We start from the raw sequence: 19,520 nt of genomic DNA, 5'->3' as shown, positions 1-19,520 counted from the left end.
GCAGTTCATTGTCAGAGCTATCACTAGACAGGGAAGGACACAATGTAAAAGATTGCATTTGTTCAACCAGTTCCGGGGGGGGGGGGGGAGGGGGAGCAGACGGCTCAATGGGGGCTGGAGTGGAGGCAGACGGCTTGAAGGGGGGCAGAGAGAGGGTGGATGGGTCAAGGGAACATGGAGAGGAAGCAGACGGCTCGAAGGAGGGCAGTGGCGGGGCAGACGGCTCAAGGGAAAGCGGGGGGGGAAGCTGCCGAACCACGGGAGGGTGGAGGGGGGAGCAGCCGACCGAGGAGAGGAAGGGGAGGGGGGAGCAAATGGCCCAGGGTGAGACAGACCGGCCGATGAGGCAGCCTGTTTTTCACTTCGCTTCTTCTGTAACTTCACTTCTGCTAATTGCTGCGCCGGCGTAAGATACTTTGGTTTAGCACTCAGTTGAGTTAACTGCTGAGCAGGCGAAGTATACACAGGTTTAACATAGTCTTTTGGAGATAAATACCAAGGAACAACAGTCTAAGCCTGCCGCTTGATTCTCACGATTGCAAACCCTGGGCGGACTTCCACAGCAACTGCAGCAGCCTCCTCAGGGGGAGATACATGGACAGGCTCAGGCTCCTCTTCCTCCTGTTCCTCTACTCCAGTTTCTTGCTCTATTTCCTGCTCCTCCAATTCATCCCCTCTATCTTGTTCTACTTTCCATTCTTTCAGTGCCTCATACAACAGTCTCCAGGTAGTAGCCAAATCAACAACCGTCTTATCCCCCTTAGATTTCACTTCCCATAGTCTCTTCCCAACCCTTTTCCATGCACGGACACTGAAGGCAGTGTCGGCATCGGCTTCAAAGTCCCGTGATTTGCCCCATATCAGTAAACTACGAAGATCATAATCAGAAGTTTGAACATTTTTTTCTTTTCAGTAAAGTTTTCCACGTGGACAAAACAGTATTTTCCTCATTTGACAAATTATTTCCCATTATTTTCGCAATTGCTCACCTCAAATCAGACGTCTGAATTAGGTCCGGACCTCCGCAGCGTCCCTGCTGCCTCCACTCATTTTTTATAGGGTACCCTTCAAAAATTTTTTTCTTCACTCTCTTTTTACAGTCCCGTTGCAATCACGGCGGACGGTCACCAGACGTCGCAATAGAGTACGACACGGTACAAAAGTACACGACTCCATCAAAAGGTGCAAGAGAGCGATTTATTATTTGCAACGTTGCTTTTATACTTTTCAAGACACTTACACCCATCCAGCATACACATTCAATGTTCATTGGTCATATAAGAGAAACAAAGTTCCCAGTAGGTGATCAGGGAGCCACGTCACTCTGCAAGCTAGCCAGAGTCCATATCTCTTAACTTTCTCTCCTCCACTCTGTCTCCATGGTGACAACCTTGGTCTTCCTTCAGGAGAGATATGGGGCTTCTCCTTTTCTTCAGGAGGCCTTTGCTAGTTCACGAAAACAGCACAGAATGTCTTTCCCACATCATATCACATGAGAAACAAATCTGAAAACCCTGTAGTTCATTACAGCATGGAATTATTTAGATAAATCACAATACAGTGGTAAACTGTAGACACAAATATTGAGAAAGGGGACAATTACATCTATATTTTAAAATTACACTATTTTTCCTTGGCTTGGAAATTTGCCAGTGTCCCATATGCATAGTGTAAGGAATAAAAATATAGGGTAGAAAATAGGAAATAATGGACATAATAGTTATTCAATCACCACTATTAATTTACCACTAAGTTGCAGATCAACTGTATAATCTGAATTACTGTTCTACATCATAGTTCTGCTTTGTGCAACAGCCAAAATTATATGTGATTAACTCTGCTTTAAAGTGTGGTGTGACTGCAAATACAGACAAAGATAGGGAAAAAATATACCACAGCTTATGGTACAGGCAATGTCAAATGATTATCATAAACTCTGAAATTGCTGTTATTGCTGCATGAACAGACTATTAGACAGCTTGGAACCACACCATATAACTGGATTCAGAGAAGTGGTTTAAGAAAAAGCCAACAAAACAACAAATATTGTGTAGTTTTAGGTCCTTAGAAAGCCAATATCATGTGTTTAATAGAGCTGATCTTCTCATTACAGAAGAATACAGACCTGACAACTAATACACACAGAAAAATCAATATGCAATACCATTGCTCACAGCTGCTTTGAAAATTAATATTCATTTACTTTATAAATAAGGCAACAATGTTAAGAAAATGCCTGTCAATAGTAAGGGTAAAGTGACATACTTTTGAGATGTTTGATAGCGCTTTAATTTCTGGGCAGTCACAACTGAAGTTCTAATAGCTGAGGTGTCTTTAGGTTACATAGGCCACTGCTAAGCTAAGTTTTACTGCTCCTATTTATAAATGGCAAGACACGAAACCTCCTGTGATAAGCATTTTGGGGGTTAGGTTTCTTTCCTTTTGTTTCTATTTACTTATAGAATTTTTTCTCATAAGTTGCTAGGAAACACTAACACTTGGATACTTAAGAAAAACCAAAGAAGTGGCCAAGTTCAGGGGAGGAGGGGATCTGGTTGCAGTTCTCTTATCTGGAAGTTTCTCTCAGAGGGGTAGAGATACCACAAGAATTGGGCAGGTAAAAGACGGGGCTGGGGCAGCTGCTAGCGCTCTCTCTCAGCTTTGGAGGAGGATGGTTGAAGCTGCTGCTTGGGGAAGGGAATTCACTGCTGCTGCAGGAGCCCAGCCTGGAGCTACTTCTTCTGCTGTGAGGTGAGCCTCTGCTTGCGCGAGCAGCCACTGAACTGGGACCTTATTAACACCTACCTCACTAAAAGAGGGACCTATTACCATCTGCTTGGGTGCCCAGGATCCTGAGCTTGCCTCTCCCTGCCCTGCTGGGAGCCGGTCTGCTGCTGCCCCACCCCTGCTGCTTCTTCAGCACTGCTCCAAGTTTTTGCTGCACTGTAGCCCTGCACCCCCTGCCTGCTGAGACATCCTGCTGGCCCAGCTTGCTGCTTCTGAGAGTCCTGATGGGGTACTGGGATCAACTGCCCCAGGGGTTTGAGAAGCAAAGCCTCTCTTCCATCCCTTCCCATCTCGGTCAAGCTGCCATTACCGCATGGTCCCCGAGCTCACGCCACAGCGCCCCCTGCAGCCGCATGGGAATCATCGCACCCGCCCTGCCCACCGGGAGCCACCAGCGCCCCTGCCAGCTGTGACCATCACTACACCAAAGGAGAAAGTGCCTGCGGCTGAGAAGGCTGTTGCTGGGTTCCTGGTTCTGTTTGTTCTTAATGCTGTAGTTGTTGTTGTTTGTTTGCTTTATTATACATACTAGTAAATAACTGTTATTCCTATTCTCTTATCTTTGCCTGAGAGCCCCTTAATTTCAAAATTATAATAATTCGGAGCGAAGGGGTTTACATTTTCCATTCCAAGGGAGGCTCCTGCTTTCCTTAGCAGACACCTGTCTTTCAAACCAAGTTACATGGGGTATCTTGTCCCGCACATGCAGATGTAAAATCATACTAGTTCAATTACAGGGATTGTCAGAGAATTTGGAGAAAAGTTTGGAAAAATTGATTAAGTCAAAGTGTACCATCCAACTCTCTAATTAGACATAACACAGGTTTTCATAGCTTTGTCAGGGCCTTATTATTTCCGCTAAGCATAGCACAGTTAGAAATCACAATAGTGAACATCTCAGCAGAAATGGAAATAATTGCAAATACAACAGCAGATGCCATTGGACGGCTGCAAACAGAAGTAAATTTCCTAAAAGAAGTAGTACTTTCAAATCGAATGGTATTGGATATGATTACAGCACAAATGGGGGTGATTCATGGAAAGACTCCACAGCTCATAAAGTTGTAAAGTAGGTATGCATTTATTCAGTGCCAGGCACGTGAGGGTGGCTCCTCCAAAAGCACACGTGCCTCCTGAGAAACTGTCCTAGGGTGATGTTAGGATGCTCGTATCCCCATTCATGTGTGCTGTGTATGCTGGATATTATGTTCTGTGCCTTCAAGACTGGCTCTGAAAAGGGAAAGTTCTGTTTTGGCTTCTTATCAGCCACTCCCCCACAGCCAGCGGGACATACAGACAGTACAGTACATAGTGCTGCTTTTTGCTTTTTGCCCTGCTTTTCGCTCTGCTCTTGCTTCTGCTCTGCTTCTGCTTTGCTTCTGCTTGCTCTTGCTTTTTGCCTCTTCTCATTAGTTAATTTAGCTAAACAGTCCAAATTCCTTCCTGGACTGTTTCTCCTTTCCTGTTTGGACCTACTTGAACCTGCTCTGGACTGGGACCTGGGAAACACCGAGGGTTTGCACCTTGTGGCCTGCAGCAGCTGCCCCAGCGCCGGAGGGACTGATAACAGAGCGACCACCCCCAAGAGAGACGTTCTGAATTTGTCATCTTTTTTCAGAGTGGTGAAAGAGTGGTGTCATCCGGTGTTGTTCATTTTGTGTGCTGGGGGTGCTGTGCCTGTTAAATAAACAGGTTCTTTCCACTTCTCTCTGAAGAATTCCTCCCGAACCGGTTGTGGGGAGGGGCCGTGTGGGCTTGCTTTCTGGAGGGGCCCCCCTTTGGGGATTCTCTCCCAAATTTGCCCTAAACCAGGACAAAATTCTAATCCTCTTTTTATTCTCTTAAATGGTACATATGCATCAAGTTTGGCAACAGTCCTATGCATATTCATTTCTTAGCCCCACCCAGCCCTGCTTCGTATTATAATTAGCTTATCAGTCCTGAGCTTGCACAGTGCTCTCTGGTGATCATCTGGTGGTCACAGGAGGAAGGGTAAACGAGTCTTCATCAATGTGAACTTTACCTTTTCTTCTCGGTGCATGCTCTTTAGTCTCTTGGCTGTAGCCCAAACTATAGTGCTGGTCTAAGCTGGTTTATAGTCTGAGGAGCATCTCTTATCTCCAACAGCTTGCAGGCTCTCACATTCCTTCTACCTTGTTTGGGGTAAGAAGCTCTTCTTATCAGGCTCCCTGCATTCCTTCTTGTCTTATATTCACAGGCCTTGCAAGCAAGTTAAGCAAGTTAAGCAACATGCATCGTCTAAAACAGCTATCCTGAATCCTAAATTAATTTCTAACCCCCATGTCTCAGTCCCCCCTTTTCTGGAAAAATCAGTAAATTCTTTTACTTAGTACAAAAAATCATCTTCCCAATCTCTACGGTATGTGTCCCTTAATACCTTATCATGTAGATTTGACAAGGAAGTTAATACCGCCACTCATCACAACATTCTCCAATTCCAGATAAATATTATGAAAGACAATCCTAGACTCACACCAACTAATATCAATAAAACAACAATGGGGTGACACAATGTATTTAAAATCCTAGTTGCAGTTGGTGGCCATCCAAAGATTGCATCCCACTAGTGATGATCTGCATCTTGTTTTATTCTCTGTAGAACTCTGCTTATCTTTTTTGTATCATGATGGACAGTAATTCGAGTTTTCTCTCCATTTTCCTGAATCTTCTTCAAAATTTCAATTAGGTCTTGATGTTTAATTAGTTGTCTTACCAACATAAGGTTCATTCCAACAGGAGTAGGTGATACATTGATACCTGTAATACATTGTGTAATTGGATTTGATCAGCTGATGGGATGTCACTGGTGCCAAATATGAAAAATCACAACCGATAATCTTAAAAAAATTACAAATACAAAAATGAAAATGATTTCTATTAAGCAAAGTTACATTTTTGTTACCTATTTCTACAAAAGTCTACGTAGTTCTTAAGCATGCAGTCTTGACTAGTAACTGGATGAATCACAAAGTGGCAAACACCTTGTTCAGTGTCAAGACACACATCTTGAGTATCAATGGTATTACTTTCACAAATAAACCCTAGTTGTTCCTGGGTATCACAAGATTCTAAGTTTACCGTTTGCTATTTCTCATTCACCATCTGTGCCCATGCCCTATGTTCCAAGGGATAGAGCACCCTCGTCTCATGGTTTAGTCCTAGTGTAATGATGGGATGGATAACATAGATGGTGGCATTACGTATAGTAAGCACAAAGGCAGTGGCCACATTAATAGTGAAAGTATAGGGATAAAATGTTTTTAAAATCATTGTATAATCCGGGGAGTTAGAAAGAAAGTTAGGCTTAGTAGGCCCTGGGAAATGGTTAAGGGTAGGCCCTGGGAAATGTTAGGCCTTGTGTTTGCTAGATCATGTGAAACTGCACTTGTGTAATCAGTATATGATAAATTATATAATTGTTAGATCTGATGTTTTCTTAGTAATTAGATATAAATATTGTTTAATCGTAAGAAGAATCATGAGAAACTATGTTCAGAGGTTTGAGGGGGATCACAAGAAATCCATGCTTGGATGAAACCACTGTATACAATAGAACAATGTAAGTTTAATAATTAATATGTAAGTTATATAGCGATAGAATATAAAACATGTTCAGCTTGAAACGATGTCGAAGTCCAATTTTGGTTTGTACTCCTGACATCCAGAGCTCCTCAATAAAAGCACCTGCATATAATCATTCTGTGATTATGTGTTCCTGGACACTAACAATAGTAGGATCATAGGTAAAATTTATCAGAATCCACCAAGATTGGAATTTCCTCTCAAAATCAATAGTATTGTCCCAAACAGCCTTTCGGACCTCAACCAGAAAATCGCCTTCACCTCTTTCCATTATAATCAAAGCTGCTGTAGCCTGAATCCATAACTGTGCTTGTATACAACTAAAAGTTAAAAACACATAATCTTGAACCATACTAAGTGCATCTATTATTAATTTGTGGTCTTGGTCCTTGGCTTTTTCCTATTTTGGCAACACTTTTGAAACCTGCCATTGACTAGTTCATAATGTTAATAAGGATGATTGTAGAGGTTGTTTTAGTTTTGTTAGACCACTTGTTGCAGTGGCCAGCTTATTCATTAGTATTTTTTAATTGATTCCATTTAAAACACCCAATCATGTTCTTAATATCCCAGTTAAATCTCTTTTCATTCTGCCCCTGAGGTGTGCTTGCTTTTGTAACTAGTTTGCCCAGCCCTCAAAGGATGTCTTTAGGAAAGAGGAGCAGGTGGGTTGGATTTTTGAGATGTTAATTTGCATTAGCAATTAAACACGTTTGAGAGATCACTCTGGGTTAAACAACAGTTGTTGTTGGCCTGTATTCTTTACTATGTATGGGCTTATTTTATAAATTTTAGGTTTAAGTTTTATTTGGGGTTGGGTTGGTTGAGTACTGGCATAGGTTGTAAGGGGTCCCACTACTGTAAAAGGTACAGCAACTATCTTAAAATTTAATGCTAGGCCTTCCTCAATCTTAAGGTCTTGACCATTATTAGTCCAAAAACAGCTAACCATAACAGTCTGTGTTAATATAAAATTATACTAGCAATCTAATTTACCTGGACGAATACAACCAAAATCATATCAACAATCTAATTGGGTGAGTACAATCTTCTTGGGTGACCACTTCTGGAAATTGGTTTTATTAAAATTCCAGTTACTTTCTCATGGGTAATTCCATTAATCATTTGACACCCTATTTTAATTTTGTCTCCTATGATTCTTCAGAGTGTCCATTTTTCTTCCAATTTTTGTCATTGGGATAGTGTATACAAATGGTCAGCATTTTGTCGCCACATAACTACAACTGCCATCTTTCCATTAACACTTCTACCTTCAGTAATTGTGTAGTTGTTAAGGCTTCGGACTAAGGCTATTCATCATTTTCTGCTATCACAGAGGGACTTTTTTTGATTATAATTGCAACTACAAACAAAACTACTGTCTTGGTAAAATTTCTACAGGCTCAATTATTAAACCGCGAGGTACTCATTTTGCTCAGGTAAATTTTAGTTTCAGTTCATTGTTACCTGGTGTCACTTTCTAAGGGGTTTCTGGGGCTTTCTTCATTCAAGAGTGGTGGATCCAGGTGCCCTGCTCCTTGATCTTAATCGTGGTGAAAGTAGTGAGAAGCACCTGGAATGGTTTTTCCCACTGTGGTTCCAAAGGCTTTTCTGCGAGAGACTTAACATATGCATAATCTCCAGGCTGCATGTTATGTACTGGCCTATCTAACTCTCTGCTCTGAGTTCCAGCCACATGTTTTTCAATTTCTCTGAGCTTTTTACTCAGGGCCGCCATATAGGTGGCCAGTGTCACCTCCCCAGGGTGGGTAGACATTCCTTTTTGCACTCTATATGTTGTCCCATAAAGCATTTCAAAGGGACTTAACCTTTCTTTGGCTCTAGGTTGTCCTAGTTTAGGGCAAATTTGGGAGAAAACCTCCAAAAGGGGCCCCTCTAGAAGGCAAACCCACACGGCCCCTCTCCCCAACCAGTTCAGGAAGGATTTCCTCAGAGAGAAGTGGAAAGAACCTGTTTATTTAACAGGCAAAGCACTCCCCAGCACACAAAATGAGCAATAGCGGATGACACCACTCTTTCACCGCTCTGAAAAAGATGACACATTCAGAAAGTCTCTCCATGGGTGCCCAGAGTAGGCCCTGGTACGCCACCAAGCGCAAGCTCTTGGTGTTTCCCTGGGTCCCAGTCCAGAGGAGGTTCGAACGGTTCCAGAAAAAGGGAAAGAAAACCAGTCCAGGGAACTTGTCTGCCTCAGCTAGCTAAACTAACTAAGAAACAACGGAGTGCCGTGTTCTGCCCCATCCGTGCCCTGACACCACAGTGGAGGAGTGAGAGCAGGCTTATAACAAAACTCCGTGCTTCTTCTCCCCTCCTTTGCTCTCAGAGCCAGTCTTGAAGGCACAGAATATAATATCCAGCATAAACAGAACCCATGATTGGGGTTACAAGCATCATAACATCACCCTAGTAAGACAGAGTAGAAATTTTCCAGGTTGCAGGGTAGAAATTCTTTTTGATTTAGGTTAAATGTACATCTTTTAGTTAAGTCTTGGAATCTTAGCTGTGTAGTCTGAACTCAGAAAATTGCACCAGTGAAGGACAGAGAAAAGGCGGGGAAACGGGTCAACTTGGCCTAGGAATTTTTTCTGATAACAAAAGAACTAGTGCTAAATGTCACGCTAAGTGTGTAAAATGAATATGTATGAACCTGTTGTGAAATTGTATGCATATGTATTTGGGGAGAGAGATAAAAAGGGGACCTGAAGATCCCAGAGGTACGCATGCCTTTTAAGGGGAGTAATCCCCGCATGCGTCCAGCGCTGCAATAAACATATCGGCTTTACAACTTTTACAAAGTTGTGGAGTTTTTGATTTTCTCCGCAAAACATTTTGGCGAGCCAGCCAGGAGGTTCCATCTCTGTCCCCGCAGGGCAGGAGGGATAGAGGGACCTCCTAGACGCGCCCTGGGATCTTCCCAGAGGAGCTCCGCTGTCTCGCTTCGCCTTCTGCGGAGACAGACAAGGACCTGCTGGCGTGCGGAATATTCGGTATGTATTAAGAGAGCCCCCAGGGGATAGGAAGGCTGAATAAGTCACTCAGAGACGTCTGAGTGCTCAGCCTGTGCCTGCAGGCAGACCAGTCGATAGAGTGACTGAAAGGCGAGAGAGTTCACTGTCTGATAGAGCGGCCGCTAGCAACCCTGGGGGTGGGTTCGAGTGAACTCGTGCATGTGTGTGGTGTCCGGACACTGTATTGCTGTGTAGTTCATGCATTGTGTGTGTTTGTGATTGTGTGAGTGCATGGTGTACAAAGGGAGTATATCTACAGTGCGGGGGAGTTTCTACCCGCGACTGAAGGGGCTGAGTAAGGCCTGAGGTACCAGCCGGGGCAGGCTGTGGGGCAGGGAGTGCCCTGCGGTGAAGTGGAACAAGTGGAGAAACGTTGGTCAAGATGTGTATTGTGTTTAAAGGTAGTGATTTGTGTAGATCAGGCACATTTTAACCGTGAGTATGAGCTCAGGGACTTCCGCTACCCGGGTAGTTAGACTTCATCTCTAGAATTTTGCTGTGTGCTGTTATTTTGATTGTGTCCAGAGTGTGTGTAGACCAGAGGAAACTCTTGTGGGTAAATGCTGAACTGTATTGTATGCTGTGTTGTGTTGAGAAAAGTGGGCACTTTGAGAGATATGCCCTTTCCCGGTGAGTTTGTGTGGTTCTTACCCCCACATTGTGGTAATTTGATGCTCGAATTGTATAGTGGTGTTTGTGGAGATTTTAGGATTTTTTTGCAAGAAATGTAGCATTTTACACAGAAGAACTAGGGTATGGTGATTTATGTTTAACTGTGGTAAAAAGAACTAAAGGAATTCCAAGAATTCCCCCCCCCCAGCAATTCCAGCCCTGACTTGTGAATTTGAGATAAGGGGGGGAGCGGTGTGTGTCTGTGTTTGTGGGCATATCAAAGTTTTTGCTGTAACAAGCACAGCCTATTGCAAGGCAGTAAAGTGAGTGTCAGTAAAAATGCTTGAATTAGATTGTGAGAGAAGAGAACTAGAAAAAACTGAGATTTTGTAAAACAGAGTTTAGATAGAAGAGATGAATGAGTTTATGAGACTTCAGTTGGTAATATAGTAAGTTTGAACTGAAAACAGCCCGCCGTAGAGGTTAAGTGATAAACGCCGAAGTGATAAATGGAATAGCCTGCAAGCAATTCCTGAGAGCTTTTGGTGCATTGAGAAGCTGGCACCTTGTGTGCAATGCAGATTTCTGTGCCTTAAGTGTAAATTTAAGGTTCCTGATCAAGCCAATTCAGAACTTGAGATCTTAAAGCTTATGTGTAGAAGATCACATCTAATGCCTGCCACCTGAAGGTCTGTGTGTGTGGGAAAAACTGAGAAAAGACGACACTGTGAGGCTTGGGTAGAAACAAGATAGTATAAAGAGAAAGAGAAAATGAGAACTAACCAGAGCAAAGAAGTTCCTGAACTAGCCCCTTTGGGAGGGGCTCACTGGGAGAAAGCTGCCAGTAGGGGCGGCTCAGGAAAAAAGGATTTATAATACCTTATTATAGTTAATGCTGTTTTAAAATAAGAAAGGAAATGAAATAAAGTCCCATATGTTGATGTAGTTTTATTTTAAGACTTCACCCAGAATGGCAGAGTAACTGTGGGTTCAGAGCTCCCTCTGACCTACTGGTGTTAGCCCTTGAAAAAGAAAACAAAGCAAAGAGAAAGCAAATGAAACATGTTGTTCAGCATGCAGCATAAGATAGCAATGTATGAAGTCAGAGAAAGTTTATCATACTGAAATGCAAAGCGATTACAGCTCGCAAAATAAGTACTTATAATTTATTAAAGACTCCTCCTAAAGTAAAAGAGGATAAGGAGGAATTCCCCAAAAGGGAAGAGGACTCAGGCTCCAAAGGTATACCCATTGGCACCCATCCCCCTCCTGGCAGTTCATCCAGAACTAGGAGGTAACAAACCCCTCTTTGAGAGGCAGTGAGACCAGAAAAAGGAAAAGGGTGAAATTTTAGTTGATACAGGAGCTGTATATTCAGTTTTAAATAAAGCTTTAGTACCTGTGGAGAACCATTGTGTTATAGTGTGGGGAGCAACTGACCAGTCTGAGAAGGCATACTTTTGCAAATCTTTGAAGTAACATGTGTACTTAGAAGCTTTTGTATATGCCCAATTCTCTAAACATTCTCAAATGGGGGGTTACTCTGGAGGCAAATGATATAAAGATGTTAGGCTTAACATTAACAGCCATTGAAATTAAGAAAGAAATTAGTAAAGAGATATTAGAACAAGTATTTTCAGAAGTATAGGCTTCTGCTGTACCAGGGAGGGTGAAGAATGCACCCCTTCATAGTAAAAAGGCTTAAGAAAGGAACACAACCAGTGAGAATTAAGCAGTACCCCCTGAAAAGAAGATAGAGAAGAAATCAAACCAATAATCAATGGTACTAGATTGAGGGCTGTCAATAAGATAACAAGGAATTTATACCCTGTAGTAGCAAATCCATATACTTTACTAACTTGTTTAACACCTGAGCTAACCTGGTTTACTGTTTTAGACCTGAAAGATGCCTTCTTTTGCCTCCCTATCCACAAAGCCAGCCAGAAAATTTTTGCATTCAAATGAGAAAGCCCTGAAAGCAGTGCAAAACCCAGCTCACATAGTCCATGTGCCTCAAGGCTTCAAAATTTCCCCACTCTGTTTGGGAGCAACTTGCAAAAGATCTGGAGTCCTGAGAAGCTCCACAGGAAGAAGGAAGGCTGTTGCAGTATGTGGATGACCCTCTAGTAGCCACTCAGACGAGGGAAGCATGTGTGGCCTGGACGGTAAGCCTTTTGAATTTCCTAGGACTCCAAGGATACAGAGTATCAAAGAAAAAGGCACAGGTAGTGAAACAGAAAGTAATCTACCTGGGGTATGAGGTGAGTGCTGGGCAACGGACTCTAGGGCAGGCTCGCAAGGAAGCCATATGCCAAACCCCAAAACCCCAGACAATAAAGAACTCCGAACCTTCTTGGGCATGGCAGGGTGGTGCCGGCTGTGGGTTTATAATTATGGACTGCTCGTCAAACCCCTCTATGCTCTTATTGCCAATGGAAACAGAGATCTCCTGTGGACGAAAGAAGCCACACGGGCCTTTCACCAGCTAAAGAGTGCCCTCATGTCAGCTCCAGCCCTAAGACTTCCAGATGTAAGTAAACCATTCTTTCTATTTTCCCATGAAAAACAGGGAATTGCCTTGGGAATACTGGCCCAGGACTTGGGTCCATACCGGAGGGCAGTTGCTTACTTCTCTAAGCAACTAGATGCAACAGCCAAAAGATAGCCAGGTTGCCTTAGAGCTGTAGCAGCAGTTGTGGTGAATATTCAGGAGGCACTCAAGTTTACCCTGGGACAAAGAATGACTGTGCTAGTGTCCCATACAGTGTCCACAGTACTAGAAGAAAAGGGTGGCCATTGGCTTTCACCACAGAGGTTCCTGAAATACCAGGCCATCATGGTAGAGCAAGATGATGTAGAAATAGTGGTGACTAATATTGTCAACCCAGCTTCCTTTCTCAGTGGAAATCAAGGGGAAGCAGTGCACCACGATTGCCTGGAGACCATTGAAGCTACCTACTCCAGCCGCCCAGACTTAAAGGACACTCCTTTGGACGATGCAGAGACCTGGTTCACTGACGGGAGTAGCTACGTTGCCAATGGAAAGCGACATGCTGGGTATGCAGTGACCACCTGCAGAGAGGTAATAGAATCCGGACCCTTACCAACAGGCACCTCTGCACAGAAGGCCGAGATAATTGCCCTGACCCGTGCCTTAGAAATGGCAAAAGGAAAGAAGATAAACATCTACACAGACTCGAGGTGTGCATTCGGAGTCGTGCATGCACATGGAGCCATCTGGAAAGAGAGGGGACTTCTGACCTCACAGGGAAAGAACATCAAACATGCACAAGAGATAATCCAGCTGTTAGAAGCAGTTCAGCTGCCTGAAAAGGTAGCAATTATGCATATCAAGGCACACCAAAGAGTGAGCTCAGAATTGGAAGAAGGAAATGAGCTGGCGGATAGAGAGGCAAAGGAAGCAGCAAAAGGTGAGGTAACTATTGAAGGAGCCCTAATTCCAGATGGACAAATTTCCCTTGAAGGTAAGCCAGAATATAGTAAGAGAGATAGAAAATTAATTGAAGATCAAAAAGGGACATATAACCAAGAAGGGTGGGCTACCATTGAAAAGAAGCTGGTAATCCCTTCCCATTTATTGTGGTCACTAGTAAGGGAAGAGCACCAGAAAGCACACTGGGGAATAGATGCCCTATACACCTACTTGATTGAAAGAATAGTTGCTAGGAATTTATATGCCACTATTACTCAGGTGACCCGACAGTGTGATCTTTGCCTCCAGACTAACCCCAAAAATGCTCCCAAGCCGAAACTCGGTCAGATTGGGAGAGGCCATGGGCCTGGACAGCAGTGGCAAATTGACTTTTCAGAAGTCCCAAGGAAAGGGAGGTATCGGTATTTATTGGTATTGACAGATACATTTTCAGGGTGGCCAGAATCATTCCCCACCAGAACTGTCAAAGCTCGAGAGGTGACCAGAGTGTTATTACAAGAAATAATACCACGCTTCGGAGTTCCAGCCACAATATCCTCAGATAGAGAGATCACATTTCATTTCCAAAATAGTGCAAACACGTGGCTGGAGCTCGGAGCAGGGAGCTAGATGGGCCAGTACATAACATACAGCCTGGAGATTATGTATATGTTAAGTCTCTTACAGAGAAAACTTTGGAACCACAGTGGGAGGGACCGTTCCAGGTGCTTCTCACCACCTTCACTGCAATCAAGATCAAGGAGCAGAATGCCTGGATCCATCACTCTCGAGTGAAGAAGGCCCAAGAAGCCCCCCCTTGGAGAGTGACATGAGGAGACAGTGAACTGAGACTAAAGCTTACATGGGCAAAAATGAGTATATTGCAGTCGGGAGTGGTTCATACTTTCACTTGCAGAATTGTTTTGTATATATTTATAACTGATCCTGCTAATTTGGAATTGGAGAATACTACAATGAGTAGCTATGTTAACATCCCTATCAAATGTACATGGCAAAGCATTGGGAGACACCTATTGTCATAGAGTCTGCATTAAGTAAAAGAATTTACTTATATTCTAGGAAAGGGGGGAATGAGACAGAGTAGAAATTTTCCAGGTTGCAGGGTAGAAATCCTTTTTGATTTAGGTTAAATGTACATCTTTTAGTTAAGCCTTGGAATCTTAGCTGTTTAGTCTGAGCTCAGAAAATTGCTCCAGTGAAGGACAGAGATAAGGGCGGGGGAGAACAGGTCAACTTGGCCTAGGAATTTTTTCTGATAACAAAAGAACTAGCGCTAAATGTCACGCGAAGTCTGTAAAATGAATATGTATGAACCTGTTGTGAAATTGTATGCATATGTATTTGGGGAGACAGATAAAAAGGGGACCTGAAGATCCCAGAGGTACGCATGCCTTTTAAGGGGAGTAATCCCCGCGTGCGTCCAGCACTGCAATAAACATATCGGCTTTACAACTTTTACAAAGTTGTGGAGTTTTTGATTTTCTCCGCAAAACACTAGGACATTCCACACCTCATCCCAACATCATCAACTTACTACCAAATATCATGCATCTTATTAACGTAAAAACATCCATCTGTTTGCCCCCAAAAATTACAAGCCATACTCATCATGCCCTCACCGCATCCCCACACTGGACCACTGAATCCAGGCCCCAGACTACAGAGCTGCAGGATTCCCCACTTTTATTTTACTGACTCAAAACTCCATCTTTCACTTGCTCAGACCTTTGAAACTTACACGTTTCCTTCTATTTCATGTCTGTGTGGTTTGATGTACAGACAATGACAGTAACATCCAGCAAACAGTGATATTTGCATATCATTCTCACCCCACAATCAGATCTCCCTGAGGTACACATCTTGTTGTTCCATCTCTCTGCATTATCCACCATGTGCAACCTAGGCCCTGAGCAAAGACAACCCCATGAACGAATTTGTCTGTACTCGAGGCAGAATTGATCCACACGGTCTTCCCTGAAAAACCTCTGACATGTACCACTGGGACTTTATCTCCATTATATTCAGGGATTCAGACTGGGCAGGACCTGCTTGGTTCGTGGAACCTTGGGTGTTAACTAATCAGGTGGCCTTTGCTAAATGCTGCTCCCAATTTTTGAAAGATCCCCCACCCAAGGCTTTCAACTAGGTTTTTAACAGTCCATTGTACCTCTCCACTTTGCCTGCAGCTAGTGCATGGTGGGGTATATGGTACATCCACTCAATGCCATGTTCCCTAGCCCAGGTGTTGATAAGGCTGTTCTTGAAATGAGTCCCATTGTCTGACTCAATCCTCTCAGGGGTACCATGCCTCCAAAGAACCTGCTTTTCAAGGCCTAGGATGGTGTTACAGGCAGTAGCGTGAGACACAGGGGAGGTTTCCAGCCATCCCATGGTGGCTTCTACCATTGTGAGCACGTAGCGCTTGCCTTGGCATGTCTGGGGCAGTGTGATGTAGTCAATCTGCCAGGCTTCCCCATACTTGTACGTGGACCACTGCCCACCATATCATAGGGGCTTCACTCGCTTGGCCTGTTTGATGGCAGCACATGTCTCACAGTCATGGATAACCTGAGAAATACTGTCCATGGTTAAATCCACCCCTCGGTCTCTTGCCCATTTATAGGTGGCATCTCTACCCTGATGGCCTGAGGCATCATGGGCCCATCAAGCTAGGAGTAAATCTCCCTTGTGTTCCCAATCTAGGTCTATCTTTGAAACCCCTATCTTTGCAGCCTGGTCTACCTGCTCATTGTGTTGGTGCTCCTCATTAGCTCTACTCTTGGGGACATGGGAATCTATGTGGCAGACTTTTACAGGTAGCCTCCCTACCCTAGTAGCAATGTCTTTCCACTCATCAGCAGCCCAAATTGGTTTTCTTCTATGCTGTCAATTAGCCTCTCTCCCCCTCTCCAGCCATCCCCACAGAGCATTGGCTACCAACCGTGAATCAGTGTAGAGGTAGAGCTTTGGCCACTTTCCTCTCTCAGCAATGTCCAGGGCCAGTTGAACAGCTTTGAGTTCTGCAAGTTGGCTTGATCCACCTTCTCCTTCAGTGGCCTCTGCACCCTGTTGTGTTGGGCTCCATACGGCTGCTTTCCACTTCCGGTTCATCCCTATGATGCGACTGGAACCGTCAGTGAAAAGAGCGTAGCACGTTTCCTCTGGGGGCAGTTGGTTATATGGAGGAGCTTCTTCAGCACGTGTCACTGGTTCTTGTTCTTCATCCGTGACACCTAAATTTTCACCTTCAGGCCAATTTGTAATCGCTTCCAAAACCCCAGGGAGATTCAGTTTACTAATACAGGTGCGCTGTGTGATAAGAGCAATCCATTTTCTCCATGTAGCACTGGTGGCGTGGTGAGTAGAAGGAACCCTGCCTTTGAACATCCACCCCAGCACCCAGTAGCCGGGGTCCCAAGAGGAGTTTTGCTTCTGTACCAATCACCTCTGAGGCTGCTTGGACTCCTTCATAGGCAACAAGGATTTCTTTCTGTGTTGGTATATACTTAGCTTCAGAGCCTCTGTAGCTTTGACTCCAAAATCCTAGTGGTCGACGCCGCATCTCCCCAGGCACCTTCTGCCAAAGGCTCCAGGACAAACCATGGCTCCCAGCTACAGAGTAGAGCATGTTCTTCACATCTGGTGTTGTCATGACTGGGCTAAGGGCTACTGCATGAGCAATTTCCTGCTTGATCTGGGCAAAGGCTTATTGCTGCTCAGGGCCCCAGTGGAAATTGTTGTTCTTGCGGGTGACCATGTAAAGAGGGCTCACGATCTGACTGTACTCGGGAATGTGCATTCTCCAAAAGCCTATGGCACCTAGGAAAGCTTGTGTCTCCTTCTTATTGGTCGGTGGAGACATAGCTGTGATCTTGTTGATGACGTCAGTAGGAATCTGACGCCATCCATCTTGCCACTTTAACTCCCAGGAACTGAATCTCACGAGCTGGTCCCTTTACTTAGCTCTTTTTGATGGTGAAACCAGATTCCAGGAGTATATGGATCATTTTCTTCCCTTTCTCAAACACTTCTGCAGCTGTGTTCCCCCACACAATGATGTCATCAATATATTGCAGATGTTCTGGAGCCTCACCCTTTTCTAGTGCAGTCTGGATCAGTCCATGGCAGATGGTGGGACTGTGCTTCCACCCCTGGGGCAGTTGGTTCCAGGTATACTGCACTCCCCTCCACGTGAAAGCAAAGTGAGGCCTGCATTCTGCTGCCAGAGGGATCGAGAAAAATGCATTGGCAAGATCAGTAGTGGCAATCCACTTTGCTGCCTTGGACTCTAGCTTGTACTGGAGCTCTAATATGTCTGGCACAGCTGCACTCAGCGGTGGAGTCACTTCATTCAATGCCTGGTAGTCTACTGTCAATCTCCTTTCTCCTTCAGATTTACACACAGGCCAAATGGGGCTGTTGAAGGGTGAGGGGGTTTTGCTGACCACCCCTTGGCTCTCCAGCTCTGGGATCATCTTATGGATGGGAATCACAGCATCTCGAGTGGTTCTATACTGTTGTCGATGCACTGTCGAAGTGACAATTGGTACCTGTTGCTCTTCTCCTGAGACAGAGTGGAAATTTTCCAGAGCAGAAATCCATTTTGATTTAGGTGAAATGTACATTTTTGAATTAACTCTGTAGCTTGCAAACATAGCTCTTTAGTCTGACTGCCTGTTTTCACAAAAAAAACCTATGCTCGAAGAAACTGCTTCAGCTGTAAGACAGAGATAAGGGTGGGCCCCTTGAACTCTGAAACAGACAGAGAGGCTGCTGCAGAAAGCAGAGTGGGATGACCCAGGAGTTCTTTCTGATAAAAAAACTAGTGGCAAATGTAATACGAAATCAGTAGAATGAATATTCATGAACCTATTGTGAAATTGCATGCATATGCATTAGAAAGGGAGATAAAAAAGCATCTCGACTTCCCAGAGGTACAGATGTCCTTTTAAGGGGAAAGATCCCCACATGAGTCCAGCGCCGTAATAAACATACCGGCTTTACAACTTTCACAAAATTGTGGAGTTTGTTTGCTTCCACAAATCACTCCCTTTAGAAGTCCTACTACAGATGGATTCTCAGACAGTCCAGGCAAGGTATTCAATTGCTGGACACCCTCTGTCACTACAGCTGCTTTCCTAAATGCCCACCTGAGTCCTTTTGGGTCTTTGAAATACCCACTTGGGAGGTAATCTATGCCCAAAATGCATGGGGCCTCTGGGCCAGTCACAACAGGGTGTTTCTTCCACTCATTTCCAGTCAGGCTCACATCCGCTTCCACCTAAGTGAAATCTTGTGATCTCCCTGTCATGCCAGCAATAGAAACAGATTCTGTCCCCATGTCTTCATGGGATTAATGTGCACTGTGCACCAGTATCGACCAAAGCTTTGTATTCTTGTGGTTCAGATGTGCCAGGCCAACAAATCCACACAGTCCAGAAAACACGGTTTTCCCTAGCCTCTACCTGGCTAGAGGCAAGGCCCCTCTAAGCCTGGTTATCCTTTTTTCCTTGGACATATGTCTTGGAGGTTCCTTCATGGGGATCAGACATGTCATCATCATCATCATACCTGGCAGTTCAGCTATGGGCAACTGGAGCTGCTTTCCTTTTGGTGGAACTCCCTCTCTGAGCCCTGTCTTCCTTCAAGTCACGCACCCATTGTGCCAGAGCAGCAGTAAATTTTCCATCCCATCTCCTCATGTTTTCTCCGCAATCACTCAGGAAGAACCACAGCTCAGCTTGCTGGGGTGTACCTTCTCTCTCCATCTGGGGAACGTCTGTGTTGGATACCAGAACCTCTGTTCTGTACTGCTGAGATTTGGAGAAGGTCTTCTTTAATCTACTCCCTGAGCTTCTTATGATTCTCTTCTGTCTTGTCTTCTAATTTCTGCAGATGTGTTTCCACCGCTGCATTTCTGGCATGTGTTGGGCCACGTACAGCATCTTCATATGCTCAGAGCTTCTTTCCTGTATCAGGCATGGTCTCATTCCTGTCATCCAGCTTCATTATTGCTAAAGCAGAAGTGTCACCGA

The 19,520-nt window shown here is 44.3% G+C and overlaps 2 protein-coding genes across 6 annotated transcripts in view; one reads left to right on the top strand and one right to left on the bottom strand.

Annotated features, from left to right (window-relative positions):
• LOC103824724 (DDB1- and CUL4-associated factor 12-like) overlaps positions 1-19,520 on the bottom strand; it is an 830,860-nt gene that overhangs the window by 584,463 nt on the left and 226,877 nt on the right. The window lies entirely within an intron of this gene.
• Positions 8,973-14,709, top strand: LOC127060977 (uncharacterized). 4 transcript variants are annotated; one of them, XM_050986436.1, is made up of 3 exons: positions 8,973-9,398; positions 12,474-13,462; positions 14,152-14,709. In XM_050986436.1, the coding sequence occupies exons 2-3, from the start codon at positions 12,772-12,774 to the stop codon at positions 14,295-14,297; spliced, it is 837 nt and encodes a 278-aa protein (XP_050842393.1). In that variant the 5' UTR covers positions 8,973-9,398; positions 12,474-12,771; the 3' UTR covers positions 14,298-14,709. The 4 variants fall into 4 exon arrangements, 3 of the variants coding, with proteins under 3 accessions (XP_050842393.1, XP_050842392.1, XP_050842391.1); XM_050986435.1 differs by having other exon boundaries at positions 14,142-14,709; XM_050986434.1 differs by having other exon boundaries at positions 12,474-13,516; positions 14,142-14,709.

This window comes from Serinus canaria, chromosome W (genome assembly GCF_022539315.1).
Source record: "Serinus canaria isolate serCan28SL12 chromosome W, serCan2020, whole genome shotgun sequence".
NCBI classification, from domain to species: Eukaryota; Metazoa; Chordata; class Aves; order Passeriformes; family Fringillidae; genus Serinus; species Serinus canaria.
Note: the sequence above shows the minus strand (reverse complement) of the source record. Positions and strands in the feature narration are given on the sequence as shown.